At 38.6% G+C, this 16,985-nt stretch overlaps 1 protein-coding gene across 1 annotated transcript in view; it reads left to right on the forward strand.

The window, feature by feature from the left end:
- The first annotated feature begins 7,274 nt into the window (after nucleotides 1-7,274).
- The window catches only part of cps1 (carbamoyl-phosphate synthase 1), a 64,422-nt gene continuing 54,711 nt past the window's right edge, over nucleotides 7,275-16,985 (forward strand). The window contains exons 1-14 of the mRNA XM_022740572.1: nucleotides 7,275-7,447; nucleotides 8,688-8,797; nucleotides 9,014-9,158; nucleotides 10,485-10,574; nucleotides 10,669-10,725; nucleotides 10,815-10,907; nucleotides 11,050-11,139; nucleotides 12,070-12,198; nucleotides 12,535-12,641; nucleotides 12,880-13,021; nucleotides 13,289-13,366; nucleotides 14,832-14,930; nucleotides 15,356-15,451; nucleotides 16,601-16,790. Coding sequence (XP_022596293.1) covers nucleotides 7,322-7,447; nucleotides 8,688-8,797; nucleotides 9,014-9,158; nucleotides 10,485-10,574; nucleotides 10,669-10,725; nucleotides 10,815-10,907; nucleotides 11,050-11,139; nucleotides 12,070-12,198; nucleotides 12,535-12,641; nucleotides 12,880-13,021; nucleotides 13,289-13,366; nucleotides 14,832-14,930; nucleotides 15,356-15,451; nucleotides 16,601-16,790 — 1,552 coding nt within the window. The 5' untranslated portion in view covers nucleotides 7,275-7,321. The remainder of the gene's footprint in view (nucleotides 7,448-8,687; nucleotides 8,798-9,013; nucleotides 9,159-10,484; nucleotides 10,575-10,668; nucleotides 10,726-10,814; nucleotides 10,908-11,049; nucleotides 11,140-12,069; nucleotides 12,199-12,534; nucleotides 12,642-12,879; nucleotides 13,022-13,288; nucleotides 13,367-14,831; nucleotides 14,931-15,355; nucleotides 15,452-16,600; nucleotides 16,791-16,985) is intronic.

The following is a 16,985-nucleotide window of genomic DNA, read 5'->3' on the forward strand; positions in this document are numbered from 1 at the left end:
GACCTATGTCAACTCACTTAACCTGTTAAGTTTCCGCTAAAGTAATTCCAATGCCAATTCCCAGTATTCATGACAAATAACAAAAAACATTGTTGAAAAAGTAGGTTTGTTCTCTGTGGTTAATGTTTGCTCCGGGAAGCCTGAACAAACAAGTTTCTAAATGCGTTTTAGTGTACTGTCATTGAGTCATTCTAAGTATCACATTAGTAAAGATTAACGATCTCCTTCTTCTGACTAAACATGTAACCCTTATCCATCATCAGGGTCCAGCTCCTTTGGGAAAAAGCCATAGTGGAGATGTAAGGTCAGATCTTTTAAAGGGGGAGGGGGGGGGGGGTCTTCAACTGTATAGTAAAGGGCACAGCAGTGACACCCTCCATCTGAAGATCAGTTTCAACAACCAGTCCTTGGTGACCACTGCTGATGTCCATGAATCTGGTAGAATGAGGAGAGAGGAAGCAGAAATCGCTGCCTTTATGCTGATCTGGAGAAGATCTTGGGTTGAAGTTATCCGCTGTTGGCAATTTGCTAAAGTATTAGTATCAGTATTTGCAAAAAAAACCCACAGGCAAAAATGTAGAATTTAGGCCAATGGTTCTCAAACTATTTCATATCAAGGACCCCCAAACTGACATAGACCACAGACCCCCCAGAGATTTTATTATGAAAAAAGGAGGATTTTGCTTTGCGTGCTTTCCACATATAGACATGTAATTTAATTTTAACACAGTTGGTAAAATTGTACTAAATCCTGCATCTCCGGCCCTACTCAACAAAATACACAAAATACATCCCATTCAATGTTTTTGTGACAAATTGTTGCCACATTTAAAAGCTGACATTTCACCATGCAGAGGTCCAGTGCACAGGCATACAGCACAACAGGCTCTAGACTTAACTACACTCACTGCCTGTGCAATAATTTGTTTAGTGCAAGGCACTTTATTGCAGGTCAGTCACCAGGAAATGCTAACGCCTCTGTGAGACTGTACTTAGCAGTGTTTTGAGCTAAATGCCTGCTAACATGCTCACAATGACAACATGAGCATGCTGATGTCTAGCAGGAATAATGTTTAGGTCTATTATGTCCGCCACTTAGTGTGTCAGCCTGCTAACATTTGCTAATTAGCACTAAACTCAGTCAAGTACACCTGTGGCTGATGGGAATGTCATTTGTTTTGCAGGGATTTGGTCATGAACAAAGTATTGGACAAATTTAAATTTTGACTTAATGAGAACTCTGGATAATTAAAATCATTTAAGTTCATCTGGAGGGGGACTACAGCCTAACTACAACTTAAAAAGTACAACTTTTTCTCATGTTTGCACCATTACCCTTGGGATGGCAGAGTTGGTCTGTTGGTCTGTCGGTCAGTTGGTTGGTCCACCACTTTGGTTCAGACTGAAATATTTCAAAAACTATTGCATAGATTGCCATGAAATGTGGTACAGATATTCCTTTGCATAACTTATACAAAGTGGCTAAATGTTGTCTTCTTCCAAGCACAAACAATACTGATCTATAAATATCCTAGTTAGTCTCTGAATGACAGCTGTTAGAGCTACTGACATTTTTTACTTGACCTGTGTTCCTTCTTTGGCAGTCTGGTCTTCTAGTTGGTCAACATGTGGTCTAAAAGTGTGCTTCTTTGGCTCTCTTCTAATTCAAACAATCAAACATTTTTTTTTTTTAGAGAAACAGACAAAATGTGCCAGACATCCACATTAAAAGGTTATAGTAGAAACTGAAGCAATTTGTTCAACAAAAATGTCTAGATGTCTATGTAAAGACACCCACATTGCCTTCAAAAATGTTTTTAGTTAGACGGTTTCTATCTTCCCACACAGCTCTGTTTAAGACTTTATCATGAATATTATCTTGAGCCTGAAGGGAATAAGATCACATATAGACAGCAGTGATCACTATTGGGATGTTTAAGCATCAGAAAACAGTAATGGGACACAACGACCAAAGTGGAGTACAAAATGGAAAACAACAAATGGGGTGCATTTAAACAGAACACTATTACTTAGTCAACTATTTCATTTTATTTAAATGATTTCACTTAATCTGCATGAGCATTCTGGAGTGATATTGTAGCCAAGAGAGGGAAGCTGCGGGCTATGAGATCTCACACACAGGCATGAAAAATATGTTAATGCTATAAAGCAGAGACCTCAGTAAACTCAGTTGATTTTCATCAGCTGAGACAAAGAAGCTTTTTTGGATTATGTCACTTTAGACTGAGGAACAGAGAGACATGAAAGGAAGGGTTTTGGGGGGGATATTCTTTTGCAAACTGGGATCTATCCTTTCTGCGTCACCTCCTCACTCTCTTGCTGTGTCCTTGGGGGGACAAACAAGGCATTTTATAATATCACCCCCAGGTTTGCTTCAGGACAGGACAGAACAGGACAGGTGCTATAACTGTCTCCTCTCAGGAATGACAGTGTGGCCTGAAGCACTGATACCTGCGTGTTGCTTTGCATCTCTCAAATTCACCTTCCACTTCACAATATTTCTTACATGAACCCTGATGTAAATTCTAACTGAACAGAAGAAATGACATTCATGTTACCAGAACCAAGACTAAAACATCAACCCCTGAAATTGTGAGATGTGCAATTAAGATTCTGTGAAGGAGACAGAGGCAGTGATTTTAAGACACAGTGCCTGATGTCCTAATTTTGGAGTCATCCTATGTTAAGTATGATTAATGAAACGTGAAGAACCTGAGCTTGAGAAAAAAAAATCATGCGATGAGTGCAATGTGGTGTATGATTCCAAAGATGGCGGAGGCTCCTAGGTCACTGGCGTTTTGCCTCAGTGGAGAGTTGGAGGGTTGCTGTGATGAAGGAAATGACAGAGAGCACACATGAACTTCCTTCGCCACCAAACATGTAGCAGAGGTCACCCAGTCAGCCATCTGTGATGACTAGAGAGTAGATTTTGGACTCTGGTTCTGTCCACCAACCCCCCCTTTTTCAAACCCTGAGTGCTTCCTTCCCTGCCTTCCAACCATGCCAAAAGGAATGAGGCTGTAACTGAGCCTGGGGGGACAGATGGAGCCTATTTATAGTCCCTACAGAGAGGTGTGAAGTTTCTTGGGATTTCTAAGAGCGGGGGCCATGGCTCCTTAAGGGGGCTGATACAGTCTCTGTGGCCTGCGTGCTCTCTTACCCTCCCTCGCTCTCTCAAAAGCCCTTCACTGGCCACACAGGGATTAGATGGGGGCAGGCTAAACAAAGCCACTCGCTGCCCTTTTTACTGGGGACACTACATCACTGCAGAGGAAGGGAATCCGATAGCGTCCTAAAGGGACAGTCTCTTCCTTCTTTTTCTCCAGCTGATGACTTGATCCTCCTTTAACACTGTGGAAGCTAAAGTTGCTGTGGAAGTCAAGACAATCATACTGTCATCACTCAAAGCAAAGATGGTGACGCTGTGTGAGTGTCTTCTTCTAACATGACAGCACATACTGTTACGCTGAACCAGGATGGGAGCAAAGTACAATTCTAAAGATGGTGATACACGTTATCCCCATCACAGTTATGGAGGCCTGCGTCAAGCACTTTGTGATAATTATAGAGACTTCCAGGGATTAATTAGATTCATGCAAAGGGTGATTAAATGGAATAACAATAATTTACATATCTCATATACATATTTAATAAAGTTTTAAGTTATTCATTATTTAGAAATGGACTTACTCCTGGTCTGTGAAGCTACTATATCACTACTGCCATTATTAGTACTATTAATAATATTAGTATGACGTGTAAAATAAAAAAAGGGTGTAATTACAGAATAAAATAAGATTTAAACAACTATAAAGGTCGACCACATCACATGGTTTGCACAGTTTTGCACAGGGCTCGGGTTTGTCAGAGAATTGATTTTAAACTACCATTGTTGGTTTAAATCAAGCACCTATGCACCCATGAACCGTCCAGGCCTCTCAGATCATCAGTCTCTAGAGTCAAAACTAGGCATGGAGAGGCGGGCTCTGTTATTTTAAATCAAGGCTTAAAATGTTTCTATTCGCCACTCTCTTTTTTTTTTTTTATTATAATGTGTAACTATTATTAACTACTATTCTCTCATATCTTGCACTGCACTGTAAGTCTTACTCTCCAGTCTGGTTATGTCTCATGTAAAGCACTTTGAATTCTGTCATGCCTTCGAATAACATACAAAATGTATCTTTAATCTCTTAAATCAGTCTGATCTCACACTGAACAAGCACCATCATAGATCCTTGAAATTAAACATCTATTTTTTCTTTCATCTCAGGACCAAGACCGTGCTTGGAAACCTGGCAAAGAGAGCAGCAAAGGGAGCCTGTCTATTTACGTCCTCTCTTAAGCTCGGTCACCATCTGAGACTCACACTTGAAACCTCAGACAATGTGGGGGTTCTCCACCGCGGACAGACACTGGAGCTCATTAGGCCGTACCCGAGCCAATCAGTGGAGGAATGTAGAAGGCGGCTAATCACAGCCCTCCCAGTAATAAAGGGCCATGCTGTGCATTGCGCAGGCTTCTCATGTTCTCCCAATCATCACCCAGCAATTTTCCATTGTATGTGATTCTGTCATTATTTACAACAAGTAGCCAGGGCTGGGGGCTGTGTTTTGAGGGCATATCATAACTATTTCAAACAGTCAACAGAAAAAGAAATTGTCTGTTTATTAAGTATATTATTTATTAAAATAAGCTTTCTTATGAGTTTATTCCAGTGTAGATAGATAGGGTGACAATATTGTGTGAAACTGTATATAAGGGAATACCTTTCAGATATTAAGAAAGCTTCATATGATTCATATTATTAAGCTCGGCATAATAGTAGCTATATTGCATGATTTTCAAATGTCTAAATCTTATATGTGTTTGCAAATAAAAGAGAGCAGAGTGAGAGTGTGTACTGGGGTCTGCGTTTTGACAGTTTCTGAAGCCAAATTAAGAGAAGGTGAGAGTTAGTATAGTTACTTAAGTTAACCTAAATTAGCTAGATCAAGCAGAGCAAGGAGAGGCTGAGCACAGGGGCTGAATTTGCTAATGTTAAACATCACCTCTTCATTCCACACCCCTGCTGTAGCTAAACGTGTTCATGGCCTCTTTTAGAGGATTCAGATCTACATTCTCATCTACTTTTCTTCTATAAGTGCATCATTTTAACCCCCAGAGTGAAGTTCATATCATCAGGCCATCATGTTTGACTATCATCTCTCTAATGGGCTCTGCTCTGGTACAAACCTCAGCTAACTCCTGGATTGCTCATATTTGTCTTTTGAAAGTATAAAATGGCATAAAAAGAAATATGTATGTATGTAACATGCTTTATTTTGAGGGGCAAAGGCAAACCAAAAAAGAAAATGCATGTAATGAACATTAAATTTAGCTTAGCTTAAGTTAAGATAAAGCATCAGCCACAGTCACAGACAGTAAATTATCAGTCTGGCTAAATAGTCTGGATTTTATGGTGTTCTACTGTGAATTTTAGATCAACTTTAGTCATCATAGATTATAGACAAACAGACAGACAGAAAATGATTTACTATTGGCCTGTGTACCTCAACCCTCTTGAATATTTTGTTCAACCAAAAACACCAGGACACTGCTGGATATTTAACATCGGCACAGTAGAGCCACAGTATCAACTCTTTTACCAAAGTGATGATGATAAGTGGATAACAAATCATGTTTAGACAGCAGTGTAAATGAAGACACATTAAGTGATCCTGTACTTTGATGCATCACTTCCTACATAGGATACATATGCATATGTGGTCTACATAGAGACTTCAGTGTAGGTGTCACATCACCTCTAAAGCCGTTATAGCTGGCAGTGAAATGATACAAGGGGCCTCTCAGCTGTTGATGTATACTCATATATATATAGGGCTGCACTGTCACCTACACATCATGTGTGCCTCTACATCAGTGTTTACTAACTCAAAATACCTCTGAATCTTTTGAGCAGAAATCACCACTGGATGTCACCACTGCTCCGCAGATGAAGAAGAGGAGCTGGGGCTAAATTTGGACGAGAGTAACAAGATCTGATTGTAGCAAGGGGGCGTTAGTTTAAGCAAATGCAGAGGATCAATATAAAGCTAAACTTAAAAATAAAGACAGAAGACACAAATTAATTAGGCTGTACCATATATGTATACAGTAGCCTATATGTTATATGCAGAACATTTAAATGTAAATGTAAGGTACTTATTGACACACTGTCTCTAGTCTCATTTTTAATGCTGAAGATTTGCAAATGGCATCATAGCTTTTACAGAGTGACATAGTTATATAGTGTATTGTTCCAAGTCAGACATCTGGAGAGTGGAGGTATTTCCTGATCTGCACAGGTCCTATTACTCACACCCACTTTGTTCAGACTGCTGAACCCAGCAGAGTAGCGGTCAGGCAGCCTTCTCCACAGAGGACCGGTCTTGCAGTGATCAGCAAATACACAGACCACTCTAATCCCACCACCATGGAGCCTGTCCATGGCCAGTTTGCCTTTTTTTGCAGGCAACTGACCCTAAAGAAAAAGGCTGTAAAGGCTGTAAAGAGTTTGTTGCACAGAAAGCAACACACAAAAGTTTGCTGTAAGCAGGTACAGTCATTCCCAGTTGACCTGCATTTCCCTTTAGATTCTTTTCAATGCACAAAAATTTAGGCTGTTTATGTAATCAATATTTCCTCATGTGCAGACATTTTTTAAAGAAGACTGCAGATTTTTTTTTCTTTTGTAGCATCAGTGTAGAAACAGAATGAAAGCTGTTTAAAATGAAGGTATGAAATAAAATGTGATAACTTTCCACACAAAAGCTGCTTGATGTTTCAGGCCTCAAACTCAACACATAATCTATTGGTAAACTAATATCAAAATCTGGTACTGTGACTGTGGATATATAGCTATTCAGTTTGAAAGGTTAACATTATGACACACCAGAAAGAGTTAAATTATTTGGCCTGCAGAACACTTCATTGTTCATACTTAACAATCATGTTTGTTTTGTCATTTAAACAGATGTGAATATCAGGATCATCCCTCTCATTTGACAAAAAAAATAGGCGTTTATCTGAAGACCAATCTAAAAACTGTGCGTTTCATGAGTTGAGAAAAACAACGCTCCAGCGGCCAATCCTGATCAACTATTCGAGCTCTCCGTTGAACTGTCTGAGGACACGAGGGGCAGCCCAAAACTCAATCATTCATTTGTCTTTCAACGAAATTTTACTCGTAGTTGTACAGTCAGCAGGTTGTAAGACAGTGTATTTACTTACATTTTTATATCGGTAACTTTATGCTAATATGACAAAAATTCTGTTAGCTTGCAACGTTGTTAAATCTCTGAGACAAGGATGTGTGGTTGGCAGGAGAGTGGGTAACACGTCGGCCTGGCTGAGACTTCAGACTACCAAACTTTTTAGTGTGAAGGTAAGAAAACGGCGTGCGAGTGAAAACCGTTGTTGTCAGCGTTAAATGGAAGAAATTAGCCTTTTCAAGACTTTCTCGGAAGTGTCGCCAATTGAGCGCTAACGCAGCGGTATGCCTCTGAGCTCCAGGCCGAATTCCAGAGAGAAACCTGTGAACTCTGTGATCCCTGCCTATACACGAATGTGCACACATGTAGAAAGTTATTACTTCCTATTTAATAAAAACACCAGAGGCCACTCCTTTATTCGGCATAGGTTCAACAGAACGAACAGTTATTATTTGAGCATTATTTAAACTTGAGCTGTAGTTTACCGTTTACAGGTTTAACCGGTCTTGCATCAGAAACAGAGCATGGTGGGTAGCACAGTGGTAGCGTTAGCCAGTTTAAAGAGTTGGAATTGTGTTGAAAAATGGTCTGACTTGTGCTTTGTCATTATACCGGATTGACACATGGCTATGCGCAATTTAAAAAAACGTAGGAAGTCAATTATATAAAGTAGGTGGTTTTGTCATTTAGTAAAACCGCAGTAAAGTACCAGATTTTAAAGTGCAGTTTGGAGCGGCGATTGTCAGCTTGCAAAAAAGTTTCAAAAGGAATTTTGCTCTTATAGTTGATGAGCTTTTCATTCTGCTATCGCAGCGGTTGTGTAGCATGCAGCTGCTGGACTCGTATCCATCATAAGTGTAGATTATAGTGAGAATTGCATCATGAAACAGCCTGATTGCAAAATCCGACTTTCAATACCAGAAATCCCACACACTCAGAGTTCTGGTTGATGCTTAAGTGTCGGTTCAACTATTGAGCATGAAAAATATCTTTATAGTCATAATGCATTGGTTACATCAAAAGTGTGTGTATCAGTATGTGAACATTTTTATCTCTCTATAATGTATTTGAGGAGAGGACTCTTGCAGCAATCTATATATTCACATATTTATCACACACACACACACACACACACACACATACATACACATACACATACACACCCACACACACACACACACAGAACAGATGAACAGCAATGTCTGTCTCAGCATTCACAGCACAATTCACAGTGGCCTGCAGTTTCAGCATGAAGTCCCAGAGGCTCACTGCTTGCCATCACACCTAAACTCATAGTCTACAACACATCAAAGTTTTGCCTTTGGTCTTTCCAAATTCACTTCATAAAAAAGGAATGCATTATTCTTGGGTCAGATTTTGCTCGACATCTGTCTGCTCTCTTTTAACTGCCAGGCCCAGACTGCCCACCTGGTTTTGGAGGATGGCACCAGGATGAAAGGGTTTTCCTTTGGGCACGATGCCTCAGTAGCAGGGGAACTAGTCTTCAATACTGGCCTGGTGGGGTAAGGAGGAGACATCCTGACATAAATCAAACTTCATTAGATTAGACAAAATAGTGCACTTGAATGAGTGCAGTTCAAATTTTAGGAAAAGCAAATAGAAAAAAACTGTAAATATTTTGCCATTTAGATTTTTTGACATTACCTTTCAATACCAATATATCAGTCTCACACGTTCTAAAATCCTGGAATATTTGTTCTGCCATTCCCCTACGGTAGGTATCCTGAGGCCCTGACTGACCCCAGTTATAGAGGTCAGATCCTGACCCTGACTTACCCAATCGTAGGGAACTATGGAGTACCCAACACCCAAGAGCTGGATGAGCTGGGCTTGAGAAAGCATGTGGAGTCAGATCGCATACAGGTAGGAAACTTTGGTTTGGAGCTTTCAGGGTTTGTGGATACCTCAGTCCTGCATTTCATTTCTTATTAATTCGTCCTTTCATGTTTTTGCACCATTGTGTCGTTTTGATTTTATTTTGTCCAAAGAATATTTTATTGGTTGATTAATTGATTAGTCAACAGAAAATTGACGGACAGAGATTTTGATAATTGATTAGGTAAGCCATTTTAATTCAAAAATGCCAAAATGTGACAGGTCTAGTCTGCTTTTCAAAAGTGAATATTTGCTTCTTTTCCAAACTTCTACGACAACAACCTAAATACCCTTTAGTTTTTGGACTGTTAGTTGGACAAAATGAACTATTAGAATCTGTAATGGCCATTTCTCACAATTGTCTGACATTTTGTAGACAAAAAGCTTTATCTGTTAAAGTTGAAATCCTCTTTTATTCATCAAATCAAACTCTATTTTTGATACTATTTATGGTTTAAAGTATTCAATAATGCATTCAATTATGAGCTCTCTATATAGTAGTTTTTATTGGTAGTGGCGGGGCCCGCTATTCCTGTGCGGGATTCAGATTGTCTACCTAATTATTGCAATTTTATCTCTTTCATATCGGCTTCACTGTTTACGGTTCACTGTCTTTACACTGTCAGAGCTATACTAAGTTGCTGCTAATGCAAACAGAATCATCATAGTGCCACTACTTCACACTTAAAGCAAAACAGGCAAAACATGTGGTGGCTTTTATTGTGAAGCAGCCACAGGAAATGTAGCATGTTTGCCACTGTGGTTGGTACTGCACTCATTCATCAGGTTGCTGCTGCTTGTTTGATTTTACTGTAAACAGATACACCAGCTACTCTTCTGTTACACTTATGATAAGGTTGCTGCTCAGGGAGTGTTTGGTCATACTATTACATTGTACTTGCTATTACCATGTTAATCACAGCTGTTGCCAAATCAACCAGGATTGAAATCTCTAAGATTACAATTTAAATACAGTAACCAAAAAGGTAATTGGCAGATTAGCTGATGAAAATACTTGTTCGTTGCTGCTCTACGGGTAATAACAGCATTGTAGTGTTGCAGTTTTTCTGTAATGAAAGACAATGTAAGCAGCAGAGTGTTCTTAGTGCACTACACAGATTTTAGCTGATACTGACATGTATAAGAAATGGGATTTCTCTGTTTCTTGTTTCACATGCTCAGGATATGCTGGCATGCTCACACACATTTTAGTATTTTGTGGCAGCTCTTGACACCACACAGTACACATACTAGGGGGAGATGCAGTTAATGGACATTTTTTTTAAGGCTAATATTGTGCTTTGGTGCTTCTAGGTGTCCGGTCTTCTGGTTCAAGACTACAGCCATGAGTACAGCCACTGGAACTCTGTCAAGTCTCTGGGTCAATGGTTACAAGAAGAGAAGGTGAGGAGTCAGATTGCAAAGTACCTGGGGTAGTGTCAGAGCAGTGAAGAGGATTCTGCTGTTGGTAAATTTTCAAAATTTTCCTTCTCTAAAGGTTCCTGCGCTGTTTGGGATAGACACCAGAATGCTGACCAAGGTCATCAGAGACAAGGTACTGTAAATACAAAATTGTAATCTACGGCCTCTTTTGTAAATGGATGGCTTGACCACTCAGTGTTTAAAATTTGCTTGTGGTTTCAGGGCACAGTTTTGGGCAAGATTGAATTTGACGGGCAGCCTGTTGAAATATCTGATCCCAACCAGAAAAACCTGGTAGCAGAGGTCTCAACCAAGGTAACAGCTGCTACCTTTTATATTTAGCAGTTATTGGACAGTTATTGTGCCCATTACATCAGGTACTCAAAGCACATTTTTTCTGTCTATAAACAGTGTTGATGAGTGCTAAACTCTTGCTGTGTGTCCCCCCACCTATCAGGAAACCAAAATTTTTGGAAAAGGAAATCCAATCAAAGTGGTGGCCGTTGACTGTGGTATTAAACATAACATCATTCGCCTGCTGGTTAAGGTGAGAGAGAATATGCAGAATGCGTAAAAAACCCCCAAAACAAACCTTCTTGGTGTTCAGTGTGCGTCCTCATTAGATTACACACTTGATGTTTTTATGGCTGAACCCCTAATGAACCTTCTCTGCACAAATATAGAAAAAGAAATCGACACTTTGTCGCATGTTTTCTGCAACCTGACCTAGAAAATTTGAGATAAGTAATGTTAGGTCTAACAAGCCCCAGAAATCATTCTGTAGTGTTTATTTGTGTCATCCAGCTGTAACAGAACATGGGTTTCCCTTTTGTTTATGCTCTAGTTAATGGTTTTATGTTATTTATAATGTTGATATTAGCTTGCAATTGGTTGTAATAGTAACTCAGGAAAAGCAGCCTGCAGACTTCTATAGCAATAGAAGTTTTTGTCTATTTATCATATAACTTATTTTCATTTATTTGCTATTTATTGGTTTGTTGGTAAGTGTTTGGCTGTCTGAACATTCTCATTTGTCAAACAATTGGCAAATTAAGAATGAGTAAGTAAAATTAGTAATGATTTTTCACTTCTTGGTTCTCTTTTTTTATGGTTTGAGGGCAGAGTTTGTAGGAGAAAATAAGAGGTTTTAATCATATTATGAATGTTGTCACTGTCTGAGAACTTTGGAGTCTATGAACTCTGGCCATCATTCATTATAAATACTGAATGTATGGGTATTTTGGCTAGTCAGCATGGGTCATCTCTGTAACTGTCTGTCAGAATATTCATTAATCATGGGTTTTTTTGGTGTCATTTACAATAACAACACCTGTTACATATATGCTTACAACTAGAGGAATACATTCTGAACTGGTGTTAAATTTATGTAAAACAATGTTGTTGTGACTGAATCCACATTACCATGACCATCATAAGATCCATGTCAGAAGACTACAGAATGTTTGTCTGTGTGCAGAGGGGTGCAGAGGTTCACCTTGTACCATGGGACCAAGACTTGCTGAGTCTAGAATACGATGGCCTGTTCATCTCCAATGGACCGGGAGATCCGTCTCTGGCTAATACACTCGTCCAGAATGTCAGCAAGGTAGGTCATGATGCTTTTTATATATTTTGAACATCAGAGGAATTACAACTTTAGTCTATGCTTGTACAACATGTGAAATTTGGCCACAAAGAGAAGCAATTTACAGGTGAGCAATAAACAATATTCTGTATTTGTACTGAAGGATAATCTGACCTTTTTCCCCATTTTTATTTACAGAAAGTAAAATTCAAACTTGTCTCATTTAGGAACCTTATTTCCTCTGGAAATTACAGCACCCTAAAAAAAAAAGAGCTATGCACAAGAAGCAAAACGTTATATTTCTATCACAATCTATCCCATCATAAATAGTTATTGTATACATTTTGTCCTGTGTAGGTGTTGGAAAGTGATCGTCCCCAGCCAGTGTTTGGAATCTGTATGGGAAACCAAATCACTGCTCTGGCTGCAGGAGCTATGTCATATAAACTACCTATGGGCAACAGGTGAGCTTGTAAATGACTAAGCATAGTTACGAATAATGATTAACAATATGCACAGTCCTTAAGCATGTTCATGAAGATTTCTCTCAAGTCTCTGTGGACACAGACACTGTTGTGGTTTAGTATGGTACTCAGTGTGATGGAAGGTTTTTATCCATTTTTAGGACTTTTGATATCTTGTCTCCATAAAAAAAAACAATAAAACACAGACTGTGTTTTATGTATATCTGTGGTTCCCCAGAGGCCAGAACCAGCCAGTGCTGAATGTGATGACGGGCCAGGCCTTCATTACAGCACAGAACCACGGCTACGGAATAGACAGCGAGTCCCTGCCCCCAGGGTGGAGCCCGCTGTTCATTAACGCCAATGATGGCACCAATGAGGTTGATTTCACTCTGTGTCTTTTGCTGAAACAACATTGTATATTGATATTTTTGTTTATGGATGTTGGGTAAAACGTACAAGTTTCTCTCATAAAATAAGTGCAGTCAAGCAAAAAGATTCCATATTGGGTCTTTAAATGTTTGTTTACAAAATAACATTTTAGAGTGACTCACTTTTTTAGGAGATGTTGCTAGATTAAATTCAGAAATGTAAAATACTGCTGGCTTTCTTTTAGTTTCCTTATATCAACTGTGCATATTTTGCAGGGCATCATGCACAACACAAAACCTGTTTTCACGGCTCAGTTCCACCCGGAGGCTAAAGGTGGTCCCACAGACACAGAGGTAATTAAAGACTTTGATAGTGATGCATAAAGCACCTGAATACTATACTAAAGCTGAGTAAAGGTAAAATCACAGGATGCAGATTAAGTGAAAGTTGAAGTCTTGCATTGAATGGTAGCCTGGATAAGTTATTTGGTATTTAGATAGCAGGCTAAGAATAAAAGAGGATTAAAAAACAGGAAAAGAAGTAATGATGAAAACTTAGAGGGTAAATGTGTAACAACAGAAAAATAAGCAAACTTGGGTAATAAGCTTTAGCTACCATTAAAATTTGAATTTGCACTGAAATAAAATCAGTAATGAACAACAATGTAATGTATCAGCAGCTGATAGCTGTTGAACACTTTCAGGTTTACTCTAAAATAGCTAAGCAAGCAAACAAACAAACAAACAAACAAACAAACCAACCAGACAATATTGTGTAAAGGCCTTGGTGTTGCACCAGGGCTCAGGTGTTTACGAGGACCACTAATAGTGCCTGTCCTTTTCCCTGCAATAATGCTTTGATGGTTCTGTGCTCCAGTCTCCCACGTGGTAAGCAAGGACTGTAGTTCAAGTCCTGGTCAAAGTATATGTTGTAACCTCTGTCATATTAAAGCAGAATAATAAGCCTCGTCCTCTGTACCAAAATATACAGCTGACAGCTCAGTTGGAGAATTCTTGCCTTCCACCTGGGTTTAACTCCTGGAGATGTCACAAAAATCTTGCACAGTGTCCATGACAAATTTTTTTTTTACCTGTGACTTGCAGGGAGGTGCATTGTTTTTTAATGCATTTGTTTCAGACATTGAGAAACTATTAAGTGCTAAGTGGAAGTTTGCCTGTCTGTCAAAAAATAGTCTTACCCAGTTACAGTGTGTCATAAAAACAAGTTTAACTTGACAAGTTGGCACACATCAATAACAGAACAGACACAGTTACCACAGGTGACTCATTTTACTGCAGCCTAACTTGTTACTGTATTGTAACTGACACTGATTAGTTTGTATAGATCTTAGATCATTTCACACGTTTTTACATTGTCACTCTCAGGGTCTTGGTGTTATCAGTCACTTGTAGTCTGAAACAAAGTATTGACTTTATTATCATTGATTGGCAGAGGAAAAAAATGCATTGTATCATGTACTTCTCTCGAAATGTGAACCTTATCTTCAAGCTGCTTTATATGTACCAATATATTTCAACATGAAAAATATATTGGGGAAAAAAATAAATATGATTCAAATTATAAATACTCAAGTAAAGCACAAATAAAACAAGAAGGTATGATCATATATATACATATATATACATATATATGTGTGTATATATATATATATATATATATATATATATATATACTTTATAATGATTTTAAATGATATATTTAATTAGATGCCAACATGTTCCTCTATGTGGGCTTTCTGTCGATTTATACGGACTACATTTTTGGAGTAAAGAGTAAATTTTTTCTCTGTTTCTACAGTTCCTCTTTGATGCCTTCATATCCCTGATCAAGAAAGGAAAGGACGCTAACCTAGTGTCAGTCATGCCCAAGAAACCCACAATCCCTCCCAGAGCCCAGGTACAGCATGTCACACAGGTTCAGCAGGTTTGCCTTGAACTTTTTGAGCAGCAGATGATTTTAGCTGTGGTACACATGAATTATTAACCCTTTGAAGGTGTAAAAGGTTATCAGACCACTTTACAGCAAAACCAAGATATATAGAATAAGTAGGCCACCAGACCATGATGATCCATAAGTGAATTCCATTTAAATAACAGGAAGTTATAATTTTCCAATTCATTAAAATGCTGCTCAGTACTATGCTGTATGTATATTAAAGAGTTTTACATCAGGGAGACCATGTGAGCACTGAGAAAGGCATGAATGTATTTGTTAGTTAAAACTTAATTACAGATGGAGCTTCATGCTGCATAGTTCCTGTTTTATTTACCTTGTTACATGCAGTTAATCACTGTGGTCAATGGCTATCTGTATTAATGTAGGTGTCAAAGGTGCTGGTCCTTGGTTCTGGTGGTCTTTCTATTGGTCAGGCTGGAGAGTTTGACTATTCAGGATCTCAGGCTGTCAAGGCCATGAAGGTAAGAGATAACACAACATCCTGATGCACTCTGGATATTTTCTGTAGCCAAAACCATATTCCATTATTCTCAAAAATGGCTGTGAATGATGGTTGCTTATGTTTTTTTTATATGTATCTTCCTGTAGAGGAGGATATCAACCAACATCAATGTAATATTCAATGTAATATGAGAAGACTAAGACTAATGTCACATCATTACATCACATCATGTCCAATGATTTGTCATAATGACCTCATTTATCAGCATTGTGGTCAGTGGCCATTTAAATGTATCATTTATCCTGATATACTGTATGTTACATCAGATATACTGTAGCTGATATTATGTACCTTATTCCTCTCTTCCATACACCTCCATTTTTTCCAAAAACTAGTAAAATCACAATAAATACATGTTGGTGCACTAATGTGTGCAAAAAAATGGATTCCAGTAAATGCCTCTTACTCTTTTTTTTTTAGTAATATTTGGTTAAAACTACTGCCCAGCATTTAAGAAAATGACTTACCCTTTTTACAAATGTATTTGTGACCTGTTCTTAAGAATGACATTAGAGATCTTCCAGTGCCAGTACATGCCAGTTTTTCTAATTGATGAATAGATTTATTTTATTCATTCTGTGTACTGATGGATGAGTCTCTTTTAATGTGTTTGCTGAGTTAAGACTGAACTGAATTGATTGTTGCAGTATTCTTTAACATTTAGAACTGACTTTTCTGAAAACCTTCAGAAGAGCTTTTATACAGCAGTTTGAACAATTTGTTGTGCATGCTGCGTGGTACCCATTCTAGTCCCTGAAATGGAATAAATAGGCCTTTTTCACAGGAGACATTTTGACACGTCACAGGAAGAACAGCACAGGTGTAAATAGTACAATGAATATTGGCTGAGTTATTTTTAGCTGCTTAGGTTTGAAGGACCTGACGTTGTGCATGGCTGGTTCACTTGAACCAAGCAGCGCCCTCTTTAATGTTATTAGCAACAAGTATTTTTTTCCTTCTATTACAAGTCAAAATATCTGCTGTGAAAAAGGGTCAAAACCCACAAAGGCACATTTAAAATGAAAGACATGAATGTTGTAAAAGTAACACTGAAGACAAGTTTTCTTTTACAAAGGTTATAATAATTAACCCAGTGGACATGTTGTAGGAGGAGAATCTAAAGACAGTGCTCATGAACCCAAACATAGCCTCGGTTCAGACCAACGAGGTGGGCACCAAGCAGGCCGACTCAGTCTACTTCCTGCCTGTTACACCACAATTTGTAACTGAAGTCATCAAGACCGAGCGTCCAGATGGCATCCTGCTCTCCATGGGTGGACAGACTGCACTCAACTGTGGTAAGACATGCACTTGTGTGCTTGGATATGTGAGATAGCGGATTTGGTTGAATTCTCTGTGTAGATCTTTTAAGTAGGGGAAAACACTAATTGTGTGGCATTGGTAAAAAGCATTCACTAAAATGACATATGTAATATTAGGTGAATTTTCGTCTAACTTATGTTCATTCGTCTTTTTATGGCTTTGTTTTATAC

Source organism: Seriola dumerili, unplaced genomic scaffold (genome assembly GCF_002260705.1).
Source record: "Seriola dumerili isolate Sdu_G_001 unplaced genomic scaffold, Sdu_1.0 BDQW01000052.1, whole genome shotgun sequence".
Classification (NCBI taxonomy): domain Eukaryota; kingdom Metazoa; phylum Chordata; class Actinopteri; order Carangiformes; family Carangidae; genus Seriola; species Seriola dumerili.